We start from the raw sequence: 26,719 nt of genomic DNA, 5'->3' as shown, positions 1-26,719 counted from the left end.
GGAGGATTCAACTCCATCACTGTCCAGTCATGTTTTATTTCTGAAAATGTTGAAAATCTCAATGAACTGGCTTTAAAAGCCTCTGAAGGAAAAAAAAAAAGTGCCTCAAATAATATATGCAAGCAAATTATATATTAAAAACATTATGGGAACACTTACAAAAATAAAATGCTTAATGTATTAAATAAAATAACCACAACACAAAGATGAAGAAGAACTATTAATCTATGATCTGGCTCATAATATTTTTTTTTTTTAAAAAAAAGGACAATTTTTTGCAGCAAGGCCCCCTCACAGAGGGAGGCAAATGTTCTTGAGGAACAGGTAAGATTTGTTTCCATTTGTAAGAGTTCATAAGAAAAATAATCCTAAATCTAAATTTAAAATCTTCAGCATCTGTTTGAAAAATAAACATAGATGCTCATGCACTTGCTATCAGCACAGTGGCCATGCATATACTGTATGCACACAATGCCTTTCCAATCAAACATAAATAAATTAAGGAACAGTGGACGCTGGGAATGACACCACTATACCAACCCGAAAGTGGTGCTGAACTCAGGGTCTGTACACTATGAATGTCAAGTGATAACTGCAGGATAACATCTAGTTATCTCCAGGGACTTAATTCTATCATCCCCTGCCATGGCTCAAACATAATCTACTATTTCCATGTTTTAGATTATTTGCGTAGAATCAGCCAATCATATCTGTAAAACTGTAAAGACATCTGAATGTAGCTAATGACCTCCATTAGCTCCCTCTAATTAAATATATGGTATACCTTTATGGATTTGCTATGCCTGTCAGGGTGCACAACAAAATGAGCAATAGTTTCTGCACAAAGGGCATTAATCGACAAAGACCATGCACAATTTTGCTTGCACAGTGAAAAAACGGGACTGACCAGGGAGAGCAGGAGGAATATGCTGCCTGACAAATGCAGTATCTACAGCTTGCCTCACCATCTACAGCTTGTCCTGTCTTATCAAAGTCCTCAGCTTCAACACTTGACCCTGAAATGCAGACTGTACATTAATTAGCCTAGCTTCAGCCTGGTTTACCAAAGGCTAGCTAGAGAACATTTTTATACCAGTGCTATCACAATATCTTACTCTCAGACAAGATCATGGCATTGTGCAATCTAGTGCAATGCAGGCAGCATCTTTTTCTTTTTACCATAGACCCATTGTACTGGATCTGGTGAGGAAAAGTGCTAACCAAGCACACTCTTTAAGCAATTCCTTTGCTTCTCAGACTGGCTCTCAGAGGAAAGCACAGAATCCTTTCCTTCCATTAAATCATTTCAGTGTTTTTCAGAGGGGTTGGATGCCATCTGATCCCCTGGTTCCTCCATAGAGTGGATCATACAACGCTGTTTTCTTTCTATCTGGCTTTATCTCAACTGGAAATAAGCTTCCCATAGAGAACACCAGTCTTCTTTTTCCATCCACATGCTGAAGTAAAAAAGCAGAGGTGAATCAATAGAAACTCCCAGTATCTGTACAGCAGAAGTCACAGAGTTCGAGTCAAATTTTTTTTTTCCCTTTTTTCATCCACGTCAAAGGCATGAGTACAACAAGGCATTGTTAGTTGTGGTGGGCAATCTGGAGTGTCTGCTGACATAACAGATCAGGTTTTTAAGGCCTTTGTCTATGCAGAGTTATAATAATGCAGAAGCCAGATTGAATAGAAGGAGAGAGAAAAAATGAGAGAAACAGAAAGAGAAAGAGAAAAGAGATACATCTCAGTAAATGTCAAAAAAGTCAATACTGTGTCTACAGATGGAGAAGTATACATTGCTTGCCCTTTGAAAGCTTCTCCGCATCTTTGTCATTACTACTGTCAGAGTTAAGAACACATTTTGATGGAGTTCAGCGGCAATTGAACACATTCATTCACGCAGCCCATAAGAAGAAATGTTAGGAGGCTCTAGCCTAGAATATCCAGATAAACTGGAGAAGCCTTGGCCAAGTTCTGAAGGAGGGAATGGATTTCTTTGATGTTGAGCCTCATGTGAGGCTCCCGTTGCCAACAACCTAGCATCAAGTCGTACACTTCCTTTGGGCATGTGCGAGGTCGCTGCAGGACTCGGCCCTGAGTGATGCACTCGATCACCTGGTGAGAGATCAAAGAAAGACTCAGTGGAGAAATGCTTGTATGTCTGGCTCAGCCAGACCATTAGCCACTTACACCTGGGACGGCCTCCCAATTAAATTTGCCTAACACCCTCATTCTCCTTTTTCAAAAAGCTTCTGAAAAGCCATTTGACCCATGAAGCATTCTAGCTATAAAGACCACTAGATGCTCTGGGTGAAATCCTGGCCATACTGAATTCAGTGGCAAAACTCCCATTGACTACAATAGAGTCAGGATTTTACCATTTATGTTTGCTCTGTGCCCATTTGTGTCTTTGGACAATAAGTTCTTCAGTGCAGGACTCTCTTGTGTGACACAGTTAATCCTTCGTACAGGAGCAGGTACACTGTATGATACGGGGGAGAGATCACTGTGTGTGGAAACGAGGCAGGAACAGTCACCTATAAGACATCAACCATTTGTGCACAGATCCATGGAAAACTCTTTGCAGGTCCAGGAATCTGCCCTGGGGAAGGGGAAGGAGTCAGTGGCAGAAGGGGGAAGCAGGGATGTGAGTGATGGGACATTGTTCCCCCTTGAGCCTCAAAAGGAATTTGTATAAAAGTTAATACACCCCCAGATTGTATTACTTTTTCTGCAAAACCCCAGGGCACTGCAGAACTTCCTTAATAGGGCAGCTGCCTGAGAAGAATTCTCTGAGACTCTCCCTGCAGTTTTGCAGACCCAAGACATATAGATACCATATTCAGACAAACGCTGGATATGCTTTTGAGTTCTTGGACACTCTTCTGAAATGAGCCTCCAGCCCTTCTGAAGTTAGTTCACGGATATTAAAGGCCTGCCTACATAAGAACATTTCACCAGTTCTACCAGTATAATTAAACCATTATAGTTATACTGGTGTAACTCTTCATGTGGACACTCTTATTCTGCATAAGAGTGGCTTTTTCAGCTTAGTTTAAACCACTTCCAAAGTGACAAACTAAACCAGAAAAAGGTATTCCTGTATTGGAATAACAGTGTCCTCATGAGGAGTTATAGTGGTATTGAGATAGCCGTTCAAATTCATACTTTGCCTAATACTGGTATAACTTTCCTCTGTAGACAAGCTCAAGAGTGTGAGTTAATTTAGTTCTTATGAAAGGGCCTAAATTGACAGCCCTGTAGACTGAAATTCTCTGTCGACACAATTGGTAAATCATGTGCAACAGTGGTATCAGTTTCCCAAATCAATTTTCCATCGATGTCCCAAAATCCTAACTTGGAGAGACCAATGCCCTTCACCCTATCTAACAATGTAATTCATTCTGAGGGTTTTAGTTCAGCTTCCACACCCACACAAATCTCTGTTGAGACTGAGCACAAGAACCCTAACTACTGGCAATTGTGGTAGAGTTTGTGATACAGACACCTGTGTATCGGGAAATGAATGGGGTCAACCACCACAATACAGGAGCTAATTACTTGGTAACCAGGTAAAAATGGATTAACTGATCTGAATGTACTTCATTAAACAGAAACATAAGTGTGGCAGCATTCAAATTCCCAGGAGGGGAGAATCCATTCTGGCCATCCCCTCCCTAGTCAGGGTGATGGGAGGGAGAGAGGGGAGGCAGTGGGCTCTTGCCAGAGCTGCCTCTGTTGGACAGCAAAGGCCCTGCCTGCCTGCTCCAGCTAATTATGGACCAAGTTTGTGTTAGTCATGTGTTGCTCTTCAGGGGCCTAAGAGAACCTAAGATCAGCTGAAGGGGCTGGGCATCTTCTCCTATGTCAGGGAGATCTGTGGGAAATAGCACCTTTTGTGGCTCCTCTTCTTACAGTGTTGATTCCTGCATCCAGTGGCATTGGTGGCCAGGAGCAATTTTCCCCTTGGTTGATTATGGCAAGTGGCTATTCAGTCACCCCCTATCGTCCTCTCCACTTGTGTGAAAGTATCAGTGGAAGCTGTGGGGTGGTCACTAATCTCCCCTCCTGTTTGAAAGCATCAAGCATTGGCAGGGCAGTGGCTTCATGTTACCCACCCCACATCTACACCCTGCCGATCATCTCCCTCCCATTGAGAAGAGCAGCAGCAGGCAGAACTCTAGCACTGCCCACACAAAGAAGGTCATGCGCCTGCAGTCCTCCATACCACATGCTGCATTCCCCTCTGCCACTCAGAACCATCACCCTCCCACGTATCATAGGGTCATCACAGTGATAGATGGTCAGCAACTGAGAATACAAGGGTTCATCCCTGGCAGAGTTTTCCTGGGCTTCAAGAGACTTCTATATCCCTTCAATTTGTTAAAAAATGGGGTGGAACAGCGGCATAGTTCTTGAGTCACTTACACACATTGTTTGATGCCTGTAGTGAAGACTCCCAAAGGTTGGTCTGGAGATACTCCAGCCTCTTTCTTTGGCAAGACTCCAATACCTGTCACCTCAGTCTTTTCTCCATGCCCCAGGCAGGCTTCAGACCCCACAGCTTTCTTGTGTTCTACCCGGATAGCATCCTTCCCTCTTAGTGGGAAAAATTAAAAAAAGCCTGAGAAAAATGGACCCAAACCATGACACTTGTGATAATACTGTAAGTGTTGGCAATGTATAGTGATGTATATAGTGATGTTTATAGTAAATAACATTGCAGCTTGTGTGCTATCCTTTCCAATCAGAGAGTGATTCCCTTGTGGCATCCATATCTTTAGTTAAACTCCACCATCTCAAGCACATTTTGTTATCCACAGTGCATTATACACACCTCATTGTTTGAGAGCTGATACCATGGCTGTTTGCCATAGGTGAAGATTTCCCATAAAACGACCCCCAAGCTCCAGACATCACTTTCTGTAGTGAATTTCCTGTACATGATACTCTCAGGAGGCATCCAACGAATGGGCAACATGGTGTGACCACCAACCTGATGGAAAAGAACAAACTTATTTAAAAGAATTTCTTGGGTTGCTGGTGAAGAAAGTGCACCATGGATATTGATATTTTCTATTTGTGCCCATTCATTTTAAAGAGCATGTAAGAACAAATTAGCAAGATACTACTTCATGAATTCATCTCTTAATCAATGCAAGATGATGGCAATCACTACCAAGATCGATTTCTCAAAGAAATTGTTTCTGAATTATATATTGATTTTTTGCACTTATTTAGCATATTTTATCCAAGGGACTCAAAGCATTACAGAACCATTAATGAACAAAACCTAACACCACCCTGTGAGGTATGTCAGTATTATTATCCTCATTTTACAAATGGGTAACCTGTAAGACAGAGAAACTAAGATACCACCACATAATTAGCTCTACGCAGACATTGCCCCCGTCCTGCATCGAACCCCACTGATTTCAAGTGAGCCTATCCACATGGAACTCATTGTAGAAGCAGGGCCAAAGTGACTTATCTCTTGATTCCCAATTCCATGCCTGACCCGCAAGACTTCTCCCTTCCTCCTATGAAGAACTGAATATGAGCTGGGATGGGAAAATTGATATTCACCAATAGAAAGCTGCAATTATTCATACATTTGCTATGACTCTTTTGTGTTTATAGTTCATGGATATTCCAGTGAATAAGCTGCTTTACTAGTCTGGCAAATTAATTTTTCATGAATATTCTAGTGATGAGTTTATTCAAGTCAATTAGCATTTGAGAAAAGTGAAGTTTTAAGTTGAATATTTGCCAAAATTAGAATGTCAAAATGTATAAATAACAAACTGTGATTTTCAAATTGCATAAATAACTAAGAAACAATGTGAATTTCAATTTGCAGATTTTACAAATTAATCTGTAATTCAAAGCTCATTCTGTTGTTATTGAACTATATCGGCTACCCAATCTGGAAACAGAATCAATATCACATGACATATTTACATAAGATCTTGATTGTGCATCCACCCAGAGTTCATTGAAGGAATATTTTTTAAATATTCACAGTGAATTGTTCATGAATTATTGCAGACCAAAATGTATGCACTGAAGAAATCTACAAATAATTTTCAGTAATGAAAATATAAAAGAATTCTGCAGCCTGTTTGTGGATAAATTTTTAAGAGAAATAGGTGCAAAATTTATTGAATGATTTTTAAAAAAATAAATTATTCACCCTGTCCTAGATAGCTTAAAAGAAAACCCCTCACTCTTTTGGATTAACTAACCTGCTAATGAATGATCTGTAACTATTGGAATCAGACCCTCATTCAGGAAAGCACTCAAGTAAATGCTGAACTCCTTAGGAATGCCTTCTTTAATCAAGGCCTATATGAATATTCCCCAATCATTTTTCATTTTCCCAAAGAGATGCACTTTCTTAAAAAGTAGGATCTTCTTTAACCTTGATTCTTTCTTTTTTCTTTTTAATGTTTTTATTTCCATTTTCCAGTTGATTTATTGCCTCTGGATATGTCATTCCAAGTGGATCATACAAATTAACAAATCCACTCAAGCACCTTAAAAAAATGTAATCTACTAAATGACTGTGATTTGGCATTGACTGACTGCTAGAAGCTGTGAGTGGGCAACATGGGATGGTTTACTCGATAAATTGCCCTGTTCTGTTCATTCCACTCCCTCTGAGGCATCTGGCATTGGCCACTGTCGGAAGAAAGGATACTGGGCGAGAGGGACCATCGGTCTGACCTAGTATGACCATGCTTTTGGCATTGTGATTGACTCTGAATTGGAGTCATTGTAAACAGCTCCAAGAATACTTTCTTTTTAAAGGATATATAATTTTTTATTAATACATGTCTTTCTGCCTGATAATTTATTTAGTATATGGAACCACATCAGGACAGATTTTTCACTTTTCAAGGTTCCATTCTTTCAAAAGATCATTCCTCCTTCTGGGATTTTACATAAGTTGTTATAAATATACTTTCCTTGTTCTGATATCAAAACAGAAAATGGTAGGAGAGCCTAATAAAAGTTCATTGAGGGTTCAGATTACTTCTAAAGCAACTGGAAAATCTTATCCCAGATATTTGTCAGTACTTCACTGTTAGGGTAGCATATCAAAAATACAGTCATCATTATTAGACAGTGCAATCACGTTGCATACACTGCCATAAAAGTCCTATATCATTATTGATTCCATAAAAGTACATAGAAGCACCATAACCTACTTAGGCATGTGTTTTATTACTAGGTACTCTTCTGCTGCCCCTCAACCCAGATAATGTGGGAGACAGTGGAGTACAGTAGGTAGATATGGAGACTGAAAGTCAGGACTGTGTTCTGTTGATGACTATGTCATGACTCACTTGTGACCTTGTGCATTCCATTTAAGTACATGCTTAAGTGCCTTTCTAAAGCAGGGCCTACCTACCTCCCGCTGAGTTCAATGGGACTAAAGAATGTGTGGAACTTCAATCATGTGCTTAAGTATTTTGTTGACTGAAGATCAACATAAGAACACGCTTCAGTGCCCTACTGAATCAGGGCCTATTCATTTCTGAGTCACAATATACCCATCTGGTAGTATAAGGATGTTGTGAGGTTCAATTAATTAATATGAATAATCCTTGGCTGAAAAGGCATTATCAAAGTATGAGAAGTATTGTTTTAAGTAAAGTATTATTAATATCAAGATATGCGAACAAAGATCCTGCTTCCTAAACTGGACTAATGAAGCAAACGGCTCCACCCTGTCACATTTACTTACTGTACGAATGATAATTCATTAGAAAGTCAAAAATGTTAGTCCCTTAGAAACACACAGCCTCATGCCAGGCCAAAGGGCAAGTGCCAGTAAAAGATGATTAGTTTTAAGAGGCTTTTGGTCTCGTTAAATATTAAAGGGGCTCTTAGATCTGCTCATCATACAGCATCCATGATTGTTTTGTTTCAGCAATTTCTTTGCCTTGTTCCTTAAAAATTAATGAAAGCTATAAACTGTGAAATATGGTTCTCTTATTTATTATTTCTTATTTATCTTATCAGTGATATGAGGTTTAAAAATCAATTAAAAAAAGAACTTTCCCCCTCCAATCCCCAGGGCTAGATGCCTCAAAACCACAGTATAGTTGTGGTAGGACTGTGTGCTGATTGTATTAGAACCACTCGGCAAAATACGTACCATTGGCACGATTATGATAGATGACTCTAGTGCAATCACTATTTTGGTGACCAAGTAGGGTGCCGCAACTCTAGCTCTCCCTCTTGCCAGTAAAAGCAAGACTGATTCATCAGTGACGACACCTGCAGAGGAGGCACTTCCTGAACTCCTGCCATGCTTTCCAAGCTGCACTTAGGTCAAAAGGGACCAAAGCTGTGAGATGTTCAGCTCTGAGGGGCTGAGCGCCTTCCGCTCTCGTTGGAGCAAATCCTGAAAGGTCCAGTGTACCTGCAACTTCCACTGACATCAATGCTCAGCAAGATACATGTCTCCAGTCGGGTTTTGGCCCAATGGGAGTTTGGCCAAATATATATATATATGTGTATTTCTTTCTTTATAAACTATCAATAATTAATGATTCAGCAATAAGTCCCCACTTCAAAAAAACATCAGTACTAAGGGCAGTGCTTAAATATGTGTTTTAGCACATGCATCAGTGCTTTCCTGAACTGAGACCTAAGACCTGCCACAGCAGTCCTTTCTCAGTCCAGTCAGAACCATTGAATGAGTTGCCATTGCCAAGAGTGCTTTAAATCTTTATTTGCTTGGTAAGCTGAAGGGCCTTGTTACTGTTACACACTGTAAATGAAAAGAAGTAGAAAGCATTTTTGTTGTTGTTCCAAAACTATAAAAAAAATCAAGCTGCTTAGAAAGTCACAGTATTGCTCTGGTGTCCTGCTACGTCATCTGTTGTCCACAGGGAGAAGTGAACTGGAATTTTTCTGGGACTACAGGAAGTATTGAGTGACATCATTATCCAGCTTATAAGAACAGAGGAGCCTTTGCAGAGGTCTCCTGTGTCCTTACTCCTCCTCTGATCCTCTGTCTGGGTAAGTGAGACCAGAGCTGGCCGTAGGCCAAATGGCACCCAAGACAAGGAGAGTTTTCGGCGCCCCTCTCCATTTGTTAAACTTTTGAATACCTTATTTGTTATTGCTTTTGTAGCCCATTTCATGATTTTGATGCATGATTTGCATGCATGATTTACCCATCATCCTTTGCATGCTAGGATCCGTAAATCTGTATTTATTCATGCCATATATAAGCACTACTCCTTATATACCCATGGCGGCATGGCTGACAACATTCTAGGATGTATGAGGAAAACATAATTCTCATAAAGTCTGAAAGGTTCCATGAGATTCTACAAAGATCGAGACCACTCTAGGAGGTTAGTGAAAAATGAATCCACATACAAAATACCCGAAACATTTGACTTCAAACATTCTATTATCCCTTTTGTCACTAACAACAAAAACAGCACCGTTGCTTGGGTCGCCTGCCCCTATATCTGGACCTGAGTGAGCTCAGCATCCTGCAGGATTGGAACAGTACTGCCTAAAGTGTTATTATACTACTCTATATACATCACTTTAAAGTAGTCATACATTCTGTAGACTAATATTTCAGGTAAAGACCATCTTTAGTGTTGACTGTAGCTAAGGTTATGGCAGGTTTAAAAGCTTTACAGTTTTAACTTAAAAAGCTATCACTTTTACATCTGTATTATAGCTGCAGCAGTACTGCAAAAATGACAAATTTATGGATAAAATTACAGTGTATTTTCTTGGGTGCTTACTTGAAGACAGTTGCCTTATTATGGTTCATTTTTTATTTAAAATTGCACATCTATATAACCCCAATGAAACTGAAGTTCTTGTTTCCAAGTCCTGGTATATGCAGCTGAGAAATCACTGGCACTTCAGTGTTCTTATATTACTATTACTAGCAATATTGAACTAGAACCTCACTCAGAATCTCCACTAATCAGCTTCTATTACAGACTAAATATCCACAGGGACAGTATGCCAAACCACTAAGCAGTGATGGCCTTCTCAGAAGAATCACCTCCAGAACGAAATGCTGCCACGATGTTTCAAATAAGAAATGTCACATTTTAGACAATGCAATGTCATTCTACTGGTCACCATTGTCATCACTCATCACTTACACTTTCAAAATAAACTTAGTTCTCCTGAAAAATGCCATATAAGCAGTTCATGGACATTCCAGTCCCTTATTTAGCCACAGAACAAATACCAGGCTTTGCACTGTCCCACCAATATGTCTCAACCTTGAACTAGAAGGACCACAAGAGTTGTGAAGTTAGTTCACTTTCTATGCTCATGCATTCCTTATCCTTTTTGCTGAAGTTGCCAAATGGTGCTTTCTTGTGATGAAGACATTTGCGTACTAGGAACTGAATTATGACATCCAAAGTTATGCCACAGAGGCTACAGAACCGTCTTCACACAGTAACAACTTTTGCACACTACCTACTCGGCCAGCATTGGCACCAATTAGTTAGCTGAGAAGGGATTTATATCCTACCACAAGCCATCCAGCCCCAAATTTTTGACTGTTTATGAGTATTGTTTAATACTGTACATTTTTATCATCTACATCATCTAGCAATGTTGTCTTTATGTGAGACAGACACATTCAACTCCGATACCAAAAGAAACAACCCTTTTAAGCCTCCAGTTTGTTAAGCACAGGGCAGAATTATCATGAACAGGATGCAACCTCAAGATGTTATTATTGGTGTGATGTTATGAAGAGATCTCACTAAACTCTATAGGTGAGGGACAAAATGGCAGATAAAATTCAACGTTGATAAGTGCAAAGTAATGCATCTTGGAAAAATAATCCCAATTATACATACAATACGACCGGGTTTAAAGTAGCTGTTACCACTCAAGAAAGATCTTGGAGTCATTGTGGATAGTTCTCTGAAAATATCTGCTCCGTGTGCAGCAGCAGTCAAAAATGCTACTAGAATGTTAGGAACCATTAGGAATGGGATAAATCAGATGAGAGAAAATATCATAATGCCACTATATAAATCCATTGTACATCCAGTCCCTGAATACTGTGTGCAGTTCTGGTTGCCCCATCTCAAAAAGATATATATAAGGTGCAGAGAAGGACAAAGAAAATGATTAGGGGAGTGGAACAGCTTCCATGGGAGGAGAGAATAAAAAGACTATGATTGTTCATCTTAGAAAATAAATGACTAAGGGGGGATATGATAAAGGTCTATAAAAACATGAATGGTGTGGAGAAAGTGAATAGGGAAATGTTATTTACCCCTTCACATAACACAAGAACTAGGGGTCACCTGATTAAATTAATAGGCAGCAGGTTTAAAACAAATAAAAGGAAGTATTTCTTCACACAATGCACAGTCAACCTGTGGAATTCGTTCCCACAGGATTTTGTGAAGACCAAAAGTATAACTGGGTTCAAAAAAGAATTAGATAAGTTAATGGGGGATAGGGCCATCAATGGTTTTTATCCAAGAGTGTCAAGGACACAACCCCATGCTTCTGGTGTCCCTTAACATCCAACTGCCAGAAACTGGGACTGGGTGACAGGTGTGGATCACTCAAAATTGCCCTGTTTTGTTCATTCTCTTGGAAGCATCTGGCACTGGTTCTGTCACAGACAGAATACTGGACTAGATGGACCATTGGTCTGACCCAGTAGGGCCATTTTCATAGCTATGCAGAATGATGTTGCAATTGTGTTCACAATTCTAAAGCTATTCAGAATTTTGCCCCTTCTTTTTAAGCTTCCTTGCTTACATAAAAATAAACTACTCTATCTTCGTTCCAGATCCATCTTCTTTTTAAATCATGTTTCTGTGTTTTCATTAAAATACTATTGCCATTACCCAATCCATTTTTAAAGCACAGCTTTATACTAACATTTTTACATTGCATTGTCTCTACAACACCTATAGCACAAGGGGGCTCTGAGCTGGTTGAAGCCTCTAAGTCAGGGGTAATCACTTATTTTTTGTTAAGGTCCAAATTTCTTGGGCCCTTAACTGCAGGAGACAATGTACTACAATGCCTATTTTACTTGACTCTCTGGAAGATTTCGAAAATTGTGAGGCCCTGCCAGAAGGCCCTGCAGGATTTGCACTTTTCAACCATCCCCAATGAGATTCCTGAGAAAGCCTGTGTGAAACTCACTCGGAGCTCCAGGAAGTGAATCTCAATGTCCACTATGAATGTAAATCCAAAGGGATTTGCACAGTACAGTTGCTGCTGCCAGATGTGGCATAGCCTATGTGTATCTGCAGTTGCCTTGTGTGGAATAGTTGCTGTGTTTGTGTCCTACCCTGTGCAGCAGAGCCACTGCTTTTAAGCAGCTTTTAGTCTTCTCCCACTTGCACAAAGCATTGGCCCCACAACTATTAACACAGCATTTACAGTCCTTTGTATTTATTATCTTTGTCCTCGGTGTTGAAATATGATTATTTCAAATTCACAAACCACATAATTAACATCTCATAAATATCATATTATTTCTGTCTTAATCCTCAATTCTATGAAAACTGACCCAAGCTATGCACCAAAGTGAAGATTCAGCTCTGTGCAGAGCGCCAGAACAAGGCCACCCCTCTTAAGTCCCACTTAACCTCTTAAATTAAGGCACAGGGAGGTTTAAGAATGCCTCAGACCTTGTGCTAGTCTTCTGCACAAGGATGAATCTCACTCACTCGCTCCAACTTATTCTTCCTGGGATGCATCTGCATAACAATGACTGCGTTACAGTAATACAAATAATAATAATAATTAATAGTAGCAGTTATGCATGCACATAGAGGGGAACCATTTTAAATAAATGACAGAACTGCAGACTGCAAGTGGGAACTAGGATTCAGATGATGTAGCTGGAACCTTTCCACGGCATGGAGAAGATACGGTGACAGAGGATTCTTATTCCAATATTGCTTGAAGGGCAGAGAGGTTACAGAAAGCAGTTTGCAGGAAATTGAGGCTGCTGCTGCACCTAGATCTATTTGCTTCATGTAGAAGTATAAGGAAGAGCAGCTAATAATACACTGTACAAGGGTGGGGGTATTTAATATGTGAACTCATTAACACACGCTTCGTAATGACTCCTTATTTAACATGCACACTACTTGTAACTTCATAAGTCTCAAACTAGATTGTAACGGCAGGACAAAAAACTTCATAAGATGCATCAAGGGCACCAATGGGAGTTAACTATCCCAGGACTGTAAAGTGAATATCCTCCTTATGCCAAAACAGATTGATACAAATTACTCCCTGGGTTATTAATACACTTGGGCTAATCTATTCAACAAACAAGAGCTGTTCATAAAAAAGAATTTTCCTATCATGAGAAATGTTGACATTTTGAAATTACTTTCCATTCTGAAATGGATCAAAAAGTCAAAATATCCAAATTTTTCACACAATGAAATATTTTGAAATGTTTGCAATTGAATTGCTGGACTGGAAAATTTCAACATTTTCAGCCAAAATGAAATAACTGGACATTCAAAAATGATGTTTTGTTCTGAATCAACATTTTAAAAAAAGACTTTTTTATTTTGATTGGACACTTTGAGACCAAAAACGTAGTTTTGATTTGAAATGTCAATTTGAAACAAAATGGAATTCAGAAAAATTAAAAAATGGTCAAACAATTTAGCTGAAACCACATTTTTCAATCCAAATTTTTGAACCACCTCTAGAGCAAGCCACATTTTTTAAGAGACCGCAAGAAAATCTGACTCTTTGCACCACTTCTGCGGTTGTGGAGGTCTCAGTAGAAGTGGTGTGATTCTGCTGCACAGGGAGGCTGGATCGTAATTTGGAGAAATCTCACATGGGGTGCACATCCTTGTATACTATGAAACACAGCTCTGGGGGGGACTCCCGGAGTGTTGCCACCCAGATAGTTTGGCCGTGTGGCAACTCCACCACCTATAGCCCCTGAGAAGGGGAGCACATGAGCCACAGGAGTTAATGCTCTTAAACATCTCTGCAGCCTGGTGGGGAAGCTTTCTTTCTCTGCTGAGCCCATCAGCATACAGACAAGCTACTCAAGCTTTGCACTTATACTCCAGGGGGGAAAAAAATCCCTCCATTCAGTGGGATCAATAATCCATGTCTTAAAACAACTGGATATTTAATAAAGTACTGAAGGAATACTGTGGGGAACAATCCCGCATTGACAATAGGATGGATTATATGACATAATAAATAAAAATAAATAATAATTATTAATCAACAGGACTTTTCCATCTCAAACTTCTATGGGGCAGATTACTGTAACAAGGAAAATAATGGGGGGAAGTTATTGGAACTTGATCGATCCATAAAACAACCCAACCACATAAATCTTGAGCCATTTGGCATGGATAGAATGCATTATTTTTATAGATTCAATGTTTTAGTAGATATTTATCACAACAGAATTAATTCTTGTAATTAATCAATAAAATTACTTACACTTATACAGCACTTTTCATTCAGAAATACAATAATGGCCTTACAAAACTTCTACTTCGATGCAAGCTATAGATAAGTATCACTTCATCCATGACTGAAATGTAACCACTTCAAAGCGAAATGCTGCAGCTGTTTAATAGCACAAAGAAAACCTGCCAAAGGCACAGACCAAGAAGTGTCCAAGGCAAACTGGGAGGGCAATTCAGGTCAGCATAATGTAATTTACCAAATTGGAAATTGGCCATGATACTGGATCTGACTTCTGCTCTCATGAAAAAGTACCATGGGATCTTTAATGACTACAAGTGGCCATGATCTCAGTTTTGCATCTCATCTGAGAGCCATGATCGGCTACTCTCTATTACCTGGTTGGTTGCTGAGAAAATATAATATAATGTCTTAATCTGAGCTTATTCCTTTACCAGTTATCCAGGTAAATTTCACTGCATTTTCCATGATATTGTCAATTATAACAATATCATAGGGTTCTCCCCATATTTTTGCCCCATTTCTGTCCACTGGAGAACCAAAGAAATGTCTTATTTTCTCTAAGAGACTGAACTATTTTTGTGGTTTATTTTCAGATGGGGGGGAGGAGCTAACACAGTAAATACATATGATAGAAGGAGCATGTCCGATGCCCCTACCAGCTCCTACCCTCTGTTATTGTGCATGCTAATATTGGTATCATGGCAAACTGTTATTCAGCTTTGCCTGGTTCTAGTTAAAAGCTAGAGAATCCATCTGCTCATTCATTCCAGCTCTGTGCTGCTGGGACACCACAAAACACTGCCTGCTTTTTTGAGAGCGCACTACAAAGGCAGTGATGGCACTGCATACTAATTGACACACTTTAATGACTTCTCCCTCTCTCCCCCTCCCCCGTTCTCCTGAATTGCCTGCCCCTAGCTGATGAGGTTTGCTACCATGGAAACTGAGTCTCCAAATGCGCAAAACCTGCCATCTCAACGTTTTGAGCAAATTCCACTGGTGAATCTTAAAAGATGGTTAGAGGAAGGGCACAAGGAAAGGGGGAGGAATAAGGAGTAGTCATTATGGTGGTAGCACTGGTGTTGTGGGGGGGGCTGAGATGTGTTGTCTTGGTGTTTATTTCCAGGACATCACACACACCATGTACATAGTGTTCATAAAGATTCACACGTATCCAGGGTACAATAAATGAAAAACTATCAGATTCTTTAGTGTCACATATATTTTTGACTTTAAACAGCTGAGTTAAGCTCTTCGCCCCCTGTTTATAATTTGGAGCACGCAGCTCAATATTTTTACAGAGACTGCATTTCAGAGTGTGACTGCCAGTTTTTGAAAATATACTGCAGACCATTACTATCATGCTTAAAGGTGGCCAGACTCCCATAAAAAACAGGATTGCTGTTGTTCTGAGATACATTCTGAACGGTCGTCTTGCAGGGGAAACACTTTTTTTTTTAAGCCTTTAAAAACAACAACCTCAGGCCTCATGTTCAAAGGACTTTCTTCAATATTCAGGGTCTGTGGCAATGGGAACCCTACTGTGTGCTCATTTCTGCCTCCTGGGGATTCCTAAACATATTCTGAGGGGTAGGGTGCTTTACCCTTTCCAGAATAATTTCCAAAGAGCTCTGTCTTCATAGTGATTTTTTCCCTGCTCTCTTTGTTTCTTAGATGTAATGAAAGCAATGTACCATCTCTTTGGATGAAACCTTTTGCGTCACAGTTCCACACAACATGACTCATTATTGCATTGAGCCTTCATGGAACATAATGTCGATAAACCTGTTTTGCTCACAAAACAAAACAAGAAAAAAAATGTTCTTCTAAGGGAATGTTCTTAAGAATTGAGACCAGTTCTGCACTTTTCTAAAGATGAACTAGAGCTGATTATGTCCCAGGCAGCCCTTCTCACGTAAAGGGCTTAACAAATGTTTTAGCTCTTTTTCTGTGTCTGGCATTATTGACAACTCAAACAAACCAGCTTAATGCTGGGAACTCATTTAAGATCCAAGTCAGAATATCTCGAGGAGTTAAGTGGTGTTTGGATTTGAAGCTGAAGTACCAAAGGATGCACAACAATAGACCCTGCTTGGTATTCTGATGAAGCAAAGAGCACAGAGAGAGGTTCTTACTCTGCAGCACAAGGCAGGATACAACAACATTAAAATTAGCAGGAAGGAGGTTCTTTGTTCCGACAGATATAGACAGCACATTCCCATTCCCACAGTGATTCCCTTATTCAGCTGGTACCAGCAAAATGAAGCTTTTACTAGGATTTTTGCTTTCTGGGTGCTCTTCCGTATGCCCCTTGGGAACTGATTTTGCACCCATTGAGGACACGGGCAAAATTCCCACTGGATTGAAAAGTAACAAGATTGGCCCCTCAGAATCCTGCAATACCTCAGGTTTGTCACCACTAATGATAGTAGTGTAAAGATCCAGGAAATACAAAGGGAGGGATTTAGAGTCACTTATAGAAATATAACTTAATCTAGTTCCAGGTAACTGTTTTACAAAATCTACAGAATCTGTGCACGCAGAAAACAGAACAAATCAAATGAGAATCATGTTATCAAACAAGAAATTAAGTTTAATGGCAGACAGGAGCACATGCTGTCCCCAAAATTTAGGCCATAAAACAATTTGCTATTCAATAGCATGATACATGTTTGAATTATTAATTTTTAGTGTGCAGAAATAAAGTGCCTTTATTTTTGTTTCCTCTTCTCTGTTGATCACTGTCTCACCTTTCATATACTAAACAGTGATTTAACTAGCATTTATGGCTTTCTGATGTATGAATGAAGAAGGGGAATTACTTTCATAAGCTAACTATTTAAAAAAAATACATTTTCATCCAGACCATAAAATGTAACTATGCAGATTTTGATCTGTAACTTGATGGTGTATAAATATTGCAATGTGAGATATTTCAAATCCTGGACCATCACATGGCTAATTTTTTTCAAGACACTATGAAACCAATCCTGCAGCTGTTTCTTATCTAAAAAATCTCATTGAGTCCTCAGAAGAATGAGCCTTGAATGCCCTTGAAACCGGAAAACATAAGAAACCAACTTCAACAACTCTCTGATACTGAACACTCTCCTAATAACCCCACATTTCAGAGGCAAGAACGATAGGTTACAAATTAATGTTTTTTGTAGTCATTTCTGATTATAAAGAGAATGGACGGTCAAATGAACACTGAACTTGTGTGATACGTTTGTATATACAGATCTAGACAAAATTGTATTGCAACAGAGGCAGTGGTGCCTACAAGGATTTTGCCTACGAAAAGTGTAATGCATCTACTGGCACTTTTGGGGAAGAGAGAGAGTATGCATAGGAAGTGGCTACTGCTAAATCTTTAAGTGTGATGCCAGTGCAGCTTTGCTGGCCTCCAGGGGAAATGCGTCCATGAACCAACCCATACATGCCCCATCTGGGTATGTTAACATTAACGACACTACGGATTAGGGGCCTTAACTGTGCTCTCCAGCAGCTGCATAGATGTCACTTTCCTATTTCTAGTGCATTCAGGCAGGGCCCTCATAATTTGGCCGTAAGTCTGTGTCTTTGTGAATATGTGGGAAGGCACATTTCAAAAAGAAAGACCTGTCTGCGCTATTGAATAAACATCTTGTAAGCCAGACACTGTTAATGCACGTATACTGAAAGCACAGATTTGGCTACATATAGAGATGACCTTCAAAGAGTCAACTAGAGGTCACCTGGATATACAGTAGGACCAAGGTGTGAAAAGTCCATAATCAAGCATGTGAATAAGTGGCTTGGTTTTCAGAAGTGCTCAGCACCCAGCTGGCCCTGCACATATTCTTATCCATCATGTGACTCATAGTGGGACATTTGGTAGAAAATTCCTCATTTTGGGGAAGAACAAGAAAATGTTTCTCTGGCATACAGAATTAAAACAAAATGGGACTACTAGAAGCTGCTCAGAGGGTTGGAATTTTAGAATAGGCCCTGGGGAGATGGATTAGTGAACAGGTGATATAATTGTAGGAAACAGGTAACTGAACAGACATATACTATACATATTTATCACATGCTAGTGCAATTCATCACAAGATCACATGGATATTATGTCCACATAAATGGTACATATATGAAATGTATAATGTACAGATATAGTATATCTATGTGATATAGATGTGCAATATGTACATGATTTTTTAACTAGAATTATATATAATACATATCTTACATTATGAATATAATATAGAATTCAATATACTATCTATATAATTACATAGATAATAAATATCCTAAAAAACATCACTTCAAGTTGCAAAATCAAGCACTCAGAAGTTGGAAAATGCCAGAATTTAGGTTGCCTGTTCAACCCTAACTCAGCCTCATAGTATGTATGCAGAATGATACAGTCTCTAATTACATAATCACATATTATATTTTCCAAAGGACCCCAACATCATTTAGTGCACAGGATGGACAGTGCACAGGAATTGAGAAAGCTCTTCAATATTTCTTTTTATTCTCATCATTCAACCTATGGCCCCATGTCTTACTTACTTCACGCCTTATTCTGTGCAACTGTAACCTCTCTGATCACACATTATCATCAGGGTTTGATTCTGGAAGCTTCAGAATTGTACCAGAGACATCTACTACTTGAGCTACAGAACTAAATACATTAGCTGCTAGCAGGAGGAGGCTGTTATTCCACAGGGGAGGCCTCTGGGGCCATAAACTGGGTCTGGGTGGTGGTTGAGGGAGGAGCCCAGCTTGGCTATCTCACTTTCCATTCAGGAGATGGAAGGAGCTCCTGCCCTCTGTGGTGTCCCCAGAAGGAGTGATGGGCCACAGGACCATGTGTTGACACTGGGGAGGAGGGTTGGAGGAGGAGAGCATGGCCTGTTTCTGTCCCTTTCTGATCCATCCTCACCAGCTGCTCAGGCAGGAGCTGGGCTGCTCCAGGTAGAATCTGCAGCTGCTGATGCTTTAGTAGAATTCTGGGCCCAGCTTCCAATTAGGTGTTCATGTTCAGTTATTATTCTGGCATGCTGCCAAAACTTTGCTGACAGTACAAGCAACAGAAAAGAAGTGGCAATTTTCAACAGTTTATAACACAGCTAAACCTGAACGGAATGTCATTAGACAAAGAAAATGCACTTCTCTAGCCCCCAGGCTTTCTTCCTACCGAATTTCAAAGGCTTGCTGCAAACAATGAAGATGTTACAACGTCTCAAAATAATGTTGCAAGAATCTTTTATAATGGAAAGTGTCAGGCAATCTAAATATAGGAGTCTCTATCAACTCCCTCCTAATACTAATTACACATGCATTCGAATACACACACAAACACAAACACTCGCACACATACATATTTCATGCTATGCTATGATGCTATGTATGCACGCTAAATGGGCAGGTAAGTTATTTTACAAATTGAAGTCTAGCATTTTAACCAAATAGGTCGCTGGAAGTAAAAGCTGTAAAGCAGAGCAATAGAATGAATATGTCAATTCTCCCTTTTAATTTTCTGGGTTTAGTTTGGCATATTCTGGAAGTAGTAAAGAAGTATTTCTTAAGTAGAAGAAAGAGCAGTGGAGTGAAGCACTCGATCTTGCTAATTATTAGCTGAATGCTAGTGAAACTTCGGAATAACAAGCAAACTTTTCATTTTGTTTGTGTTTCATGGGGGGTGGGAGATTTGCTATTCAGAGGGCAGTCATCTTTGATCTTTAAATAGCTCTCTGGTAATAACTATAATTTAACCTGCCTATGCCCAGCAGTCTCCAGATTCCTTTTAACTTTGGGTGGTTGCTCTGTAAAAGGCAGGGAAGTATTTCTATGTAATTAAAATTACAGCTGCAGAGAGCTACTCACTGGGATTTCAATCCTGGTGCAGAAACTCCACTACGACCTCGAGATTATGAAACTTGGTTCTCAAACTCCCTGAAATTCCCCTGTGAGACTTGCAATGAAGACTGATCCTAAAACATATACCCAGAGAAATGCAGGAAATCAAGCATCTGATCTGATTTGGAATTCACACTGCTCCAAGTCTGAGAACTAAGAAAAATGATGAAATCATGAGGTGAACTTCAAGGCAAATCTCTGCATCGTGATTTCATACAGGATAGATTTTTTGGGGTGTGGTAGGGAGAGGTGAACTGAGACATAAACATCAACCTTTTGAATACGATCAAAAGCAGTCTCAGTTTAATATCTGTTGCATCCTCTGCTGGGTATTTTATCCAGCAGAGGGATTGATCCCAGGAAGATCCCTGAAATTTTTCACCAAGGCACCCCCCCCGACACACACGTACACAACCGCCTGACTCTCCTCTTCCTCTCTGAGGCATTCTCTCCTCCACTTGCCTGACCCCCCGGCCCATATGCCCCTACACTGACCCCCTCCCAGGACTCTTAGCCCAGGGACCCCCCTGCAATCCTCCTTCCCAGGAACCCCTGCCTCCTCCACCCTACTGCCCACTCATTACCCCTCCCCGGCTGGTGAGCCTTGGGTCTGCCCTGCTTTCTGGCACTGAGAGGAGCAGGAACCTCAGCCACCACGTCAGCGCGGGGGTGACAGCACCACGCAATTTTGGCACCCCTGCCCCATCACAATGGAGAGGTCGAAGGGCCAAAACTGAACAAGTAGCATTGTGACCCACTGAAGAGGGTTGCAGCCCCACTCCGTTTTGCCCCACTTCCCCCCATCATGACAGAGGGGTCGCAGGGCCAAATCTGAGCAGGCAGTAGGACAGCCTCGTTCTGCCTGGGCATCTCACCAATGCGACCTCAAAAAGCCAATGGCCGCCAGGGAACAGTACATACCGTGCATAAAGTGCTTATGACTGCACCTGCCACTAATTGGTCAAGGTCTTTTTCCATCTCTAACATCGCTGATGCTATTAGGGAGATTGTGTTGCGTTTGCCATTTGGTGGCTAGCGACTGACCATGCTTTGTGTGTGCCCATGTGACAGTGCCCATACACAGGAGATCTGACCAGGGAACTCCAGAGCTAAAAGTATGAATCACCATTGAGCTAGAAAGCCAAGCTCTGTAGCTACGGCTGTAACAGACTCACAGTCTCTGTGGACCAGGCCCAGCAGAAGACATGTAACACACACTGAATATATGCACATTACATATATGCTGCACACGGTAGTTGGACCACTAGTTGGACCCACTATGGTAATTCTTACATTCCTACCACATGATATTTCAAGAGCTGTGGCAGCATCTCTGAGCTAGTGGGAATTGTGCTAACCCCATCTCAGGTGGAAGCCACCCACATCGTTCATGGATGGCACGGATGGAAAAATTGAAGTTTAATTCTCCCCGCTTCCTGAAGGAAATGATAAGGTGAAGAAACCAGAAGTGAGACACAGACAGCGCATAAGAAGAGCGTTCATACATGTTTTCATCCTTTGACATTTCATACTGAATTTACAGTATTTATGATATGTCAGGGAGAGTGGAAAAAGACAAGGACCAAATAATATTTGCTGTGTCTGACAGTGATCAGGAAAAAACATACCAATATTATAGATGGGTTCCAGCTACACAATTGTGATCCAAAACTAGAACCCAATTCTCCCAGTGGCAGGGCTAAGATGGAGGCAGCCAGGTTGAGTGGTTGGAACAGGAGTCAGAATTGAAAGTCAAGCCAAGGATCAGAGCTGGATTTGAAGAGCAGGAGCACCAGCTGCTCTGGTGAAAGCTAAGAAATTATTATTTTCCATGAAGTTTCATCTAGCAGAACTGATCACAGTGGTGGGCAGACTGATAAATAGTAGGGAATGTCTCACTTGCTGTGAAGATCTGTCTTTATTTAAGTTGTCTTCCCCAAATTTTAAAATCTCTCATTCAAGTGCCCTTTTCAAAACTAAAGATGGAGCAAACTGATTCCGATAAATATGCTACCCACTCTTGAAACTTGAAACCCAAATATGACCCACGCCTGAATCAAATCTTTTTTGAGGTTTAAAACAATGCAGTCAACATTTTTAATGCACTTCCAGGTACCAGTCAAGAAGTGTGCAAAGTAGTCTGACACAGCATAAAAAATACTCACAAGATTTGATAGGTAGGACAAGGTTTGCATTTATACCCAAACATTTGGATGCTAAATGAGCTGAACCTAAAATGTGAAGCTGAATAGATGCCAAACAAGGAGCTTATACATTCTGTAAGCCAAATAGATCCAGATTTTTTCCTCTTCCTTTTTATTTGTACTGCTTTTTATTTAAACCATCCCCATGACATGAAATGTAAAATAATGCAAGATTAAGACTGCATAGTTAAAATCACAAAAATTCAGAAAAAGCTAAAGCAATGTTAACTCAGATGTGTTGCATATTGCATTTTTATTCCTTTTTTTCTGATTAAATGTGTAAATTAATATATTACTGTTCATTTCACAGACTATATCTCAGGATCTGCAGTGTAATTGAGAAAGCTCTTCTGTGCGTTTCCTGTCTTTTTGTGATTTTAACAGTGCAATCTTAAAGTTGCATTAAAGTTTTTTGTTCCACTTAATATAGTTATATCTGTTATATAATCTTCACTTTCCTTTCTATTTCTTTTTCCTTCTACATAATAAAGACAACAAAGACAGACAGCAATAGGTTGAATAATGCATGGGATGTAGGAATATGCAAAGCAGCTCATATCCAAATTCACCATTTATTCCAGCTCAAAACTACCACACAAACATTTGTTTTCAAAACTCAGTTTTTCCGAACATGATTAAGAGACCAGTTTTGTCTGTATGCACGTACAAGCATATGCAAATAGTAGGAATTGTTACATTGGTCTATACGCCATTCATTCGGGATGAAATTCACTCCTCTGCAGAGGGACAACATAAGGCTCATGCAACATTTAAGATCCATTCAAGCCTTATTTTGTAGACATAAATTGTGTTTAGGCCTCATGCTGGCTGCACAGGGATAAATTTCATTGTTTGTGCACTGGCTTTCCCACTGGCCTTCCTATAACATAAATATGCTTCTCCCAAAGATCCAGAGGAGTAGCCATGTTAGTCTCTATATAGCAAAAACAACGAGAGTCCTATAGCACTTTAAAGACTAACAAATATCTGCAGGCATAAGGTTTCATGGGCTGCAACTCACTTCCTCAGATGCATGAAACAGAAATCAGATAGGAGATATATATGTACATCCAAGGGTAAGAAACAACAATGGGGAGGGTAGGTGTAAATAAAGTCCATTCAGTTAGAGTAGATGAGGCCTATTCACAACCATTGATTAAAAGGTGAGAATGTGTGAACAGTGACAATTACTTCTGGTAATGAGATAACCATTCCAAGTCCCTAGTCAGACCCAATTTGATTGTGTCAAGTTTGCATATGAGATCCAGCTCTGCAGTTTCTCCCTGAAGTTTGTTTTTGAAGTTTTTTTTGTAGAAGTATGGCAACTTTCAAGTCAGCTTCAGAGTGTCCTGGGAGATTGAAGTGCTCTCCTACTGGTTTATGGATGTTACCATTTTTATGTCTGATGTATGTCCATATATTCTTTTGCATAGTGACAGTCCGGTTTGGCCAATGTACATGGCAGAGGGGCATTGATGGCACATGATGACATATATTACATTAGTAGATGTGCAGGTGAATGAGCTCCTTATGGGGTGGCTGATGTGGTTAGGACCTGTGATGGTGTCACTAGAGTCGATGTGCGGGCAGAGCTGGCAACGGGGTTTGTTGCAGGGATAGGTTCCTAGGTTACAACAAGAACACTAACCCTGCAGCTCTTAAAAATAATTCTAAGGGGTAATTTTATTTTTTCTTTATAGGCCAAACAGAAAGTAATTTCAAAACGTTCCCTTGGAAAAAATGTACCTACTTCAAATAATATATTAGCTGAAAACTGCTATCTATTAATACACAAAGTGTAGTTTTCAGGAAGAAAATCTAACCATTTGCCAGCAAAGCTTTTTTTTTTTTTTGCCTCATGGGGCTGTTGAGAGGCTGTCTCCCTTCCTGGTTGTTGGTTGTGGGAAAGTGTTTGTGTTTAAAATGGGAAAACACATGAATATGCTCCCCAGGGCTTCTCCCTCCTCCCTCTGCAAGTGCGTGGGTCCTGGAGCATGGACATTTTACCACAGGCTGAAGAGGATTTTCTTCCCCTTAAATGTATCTATTAAACTCACAGTTGCAGATAGAACTAATACTGTCAAAACTAGAACATTTTTGTGATTCACAGGATCTTTGGGTGAAATCCTGGCTTAGTGAAGTCAGTGGAAGTTTTACCCATTGACTTCAACACTGGCCATGATTACCCTATGGGAACATACGTGACTCTTTTTGCCTTTTACCAAGAGTTGCAAGTTTTGAACACGTAAAGCAAGATCTGGTGAATATTTTGTATTTTAAACTGTTTCAGTTTCAAGGTCCATTTATCTTCAAAAGTCTCTTTACTATCTCAAAATAGCATGTAGTTTGTTCCATGGGTATGAATGGTTTTGTTAAAGAGATTCACAGATTCTCCATTGGAGTAGTGTTACCAAAAGTCACTATATAATCACGAGTCTCGCAATATTTGTTTTTCCTGCTCCAAAATCTGGTCCTGAATACAACTTAAAAGCTAAGGAACAGCTGTACCACAGCAGAGTTATACCCTCCATAAGCATAACGCTAAAATTAATCTATTCAGCATGTTAAACTTTTGACCAACACAAACATAGTTTGAAAACTGAAAAGATAATATTTATGTCTCATGAGAGAGCAGCGCAAAGTTGCAGTATTTAGTAAGGAAATATTTTAAGATGCTTCACTTGAATGATCTGGCAGGGCTGGTACTACTCTATTAACATTTCAGTGGGCCTGTTCCTGCTCCCACTGAAGTCAATGGCAAAATCCCAACTGAGTTCAGTAGTTCAGAATTAGGCTCAATGTTAGTTGAACTGGAATATAGGGGCATAACCTGGCTGTAAATCTAATTTCATATAAGCTCCCTTAAAATCTCAAGGGAACCTGGGAATATAAACTTCCCAGAAACCTGAAGAGCAGCAATAGGTAGGTTATCACTAAGGGACAAATGGGTAGTAATTTCCGAGGGTAAAACTGAGGACACTGAACTAGGTAACTACATTTTTTTTCTTCAGAGTATTTCTCTGCAATATGACTTTACTAGAAAGAATGCAAGAATGCACGCAGGAATGCACGCAAGAAAGAAAGAAAGAAAGAAAGAAAGAAGTCCTCACTTCAAAGGATCTCACTGTGGCTTTATCTGTCGATTTGCTCTTCTCCTGTCCACTAGACGAAAAGAGGAGCATAAGGGTCCTTGATACTTTTTCACATTTTCTTTTGGCTACTGAAAAAGAGGAAACAATCTCAGAACTCTTCTGCCACCTGCACCTTCTTTAAAATATTGTACATAAAGTATTAAAAATAAGCAAAACCAAAGTGCTGAGGTGGGCTGATCCATATTACAAATCTTTTGGAACACTGAGATCTGGAAAGCAGTGTTTTCATTGATTGACTGGCAGTCTGATAAGTAAGGACAACTAAACATTCAGGAATAAATGGGCTCTCCTAAAAATCATCATCTGGTCAAGAAAAACAGCAGGGCAGGACTTTCTTAAGGCCCTGGTAATTGGTCAAGCAGCAAGAGTTCAAGTAAAGCAAAGTATACTTATTAGACCCTATTTACATGCACTTTGGGTACCTGCGACTTATTCTGCCAGCCACAGTCCCATCAGATAAGAAGCTTCCTTTGCTTCCACTGTCAATAGCTATTTTATGCTTATGTATTAATCTACAGAGTCAGAATTGCAGGCTTTTGCTGTGTTACTAGCTGACACAGTCCCTTCACCACATCCAGCCATCTCCTTTATGTATTATATTTCAGTTTAATCATCACTGTTCCTTTTCCACACTTCCTTGCTTCTGTTAGCAGAAATGTCCCCAATGTCCTTGGACCAGGAAAAAAAATGCTTGTTTAGGAAAACTGCCTAGCAACCACTATCCCTATTTCAAGGAGAGAGGCTATTCGCATAAAAAAGCCCCCCTGTTGGAGGCTTATGAGGATTCCGTTGAGAGCTGCTCAGTGACCACTCTCAAAAGAAACCCTTTCCTCCTGATCCCTCGGGGTGACCTTTCTTTGCAGCATCCACTTCACTTGGAAAGCAATGCCAGTTTCCCACAAGGCACATCAGTGTTCTGCAGCAGTTCCAGCTCCTGAGTGTGGTGGAAAAGCTCAGAGAGGTCTCATCCCTCAGGAAGGGATT

General features: G+C 40.1%; 1 protein-coding gene across 2 annotated transcripts in view; it reads right to left on the bottom strand.

The window, feature by feature from the left end:
- Positions 1 to 1,932: 1,932 nt before the first annotated feature.
- The window catches only part of LOC137167129 (BDNF/NT-3 growth factors receptor-like), a 259,594-nt gene continuing 234,807 nt past the window's right edge, over positions 1,933 to 26,719 (bottom strand). Inside the window, exons 15-16 of one of the 2 annotated variants that reach the window (XM_067569138.1) lie at positions 4,841 to 4,999; positions 1,933 to 2,118 (exon numbers count right to left, since the gene is read on the bottom strand). In XM_067569138.1, the coding sequence (XP_067425239.1) occupies positions 1,933 to 2,118; positions 4,841 to 4,999 (345 nt within the window). Of the gene's footprint in view, positions 2,119 to 4,840; positions 5,018 to 26,719 lie in introns of both variants that reach the window. The other variant, XM_067569137.1, reaches the window with a different exon arrangement.

The sequence above is a fragment of the Emydura macquarii genome, unplaced genomic scaffold (genome assembly GCF_026122565.2).
Source record: "Emydura macquarii macquarii isolate MOO-44397 ecotype Brisbane River unplaced genomic scaffold, CSIRO-AGI_Emac_v2 contig_2897, whole genome shotgun sequence".
Classification (NCBI taxonomy): domain Eukaryota; kingdom Metazoa; phylum Chordata; order Testudines; family Chelidae; genus Emydura; species Emydura macquarii.
The sequence above is the reverse complement of the archived record's forward strand: the minus strand, read 5'-3'. Positions and strand labels throughout refer to the sequence as shown.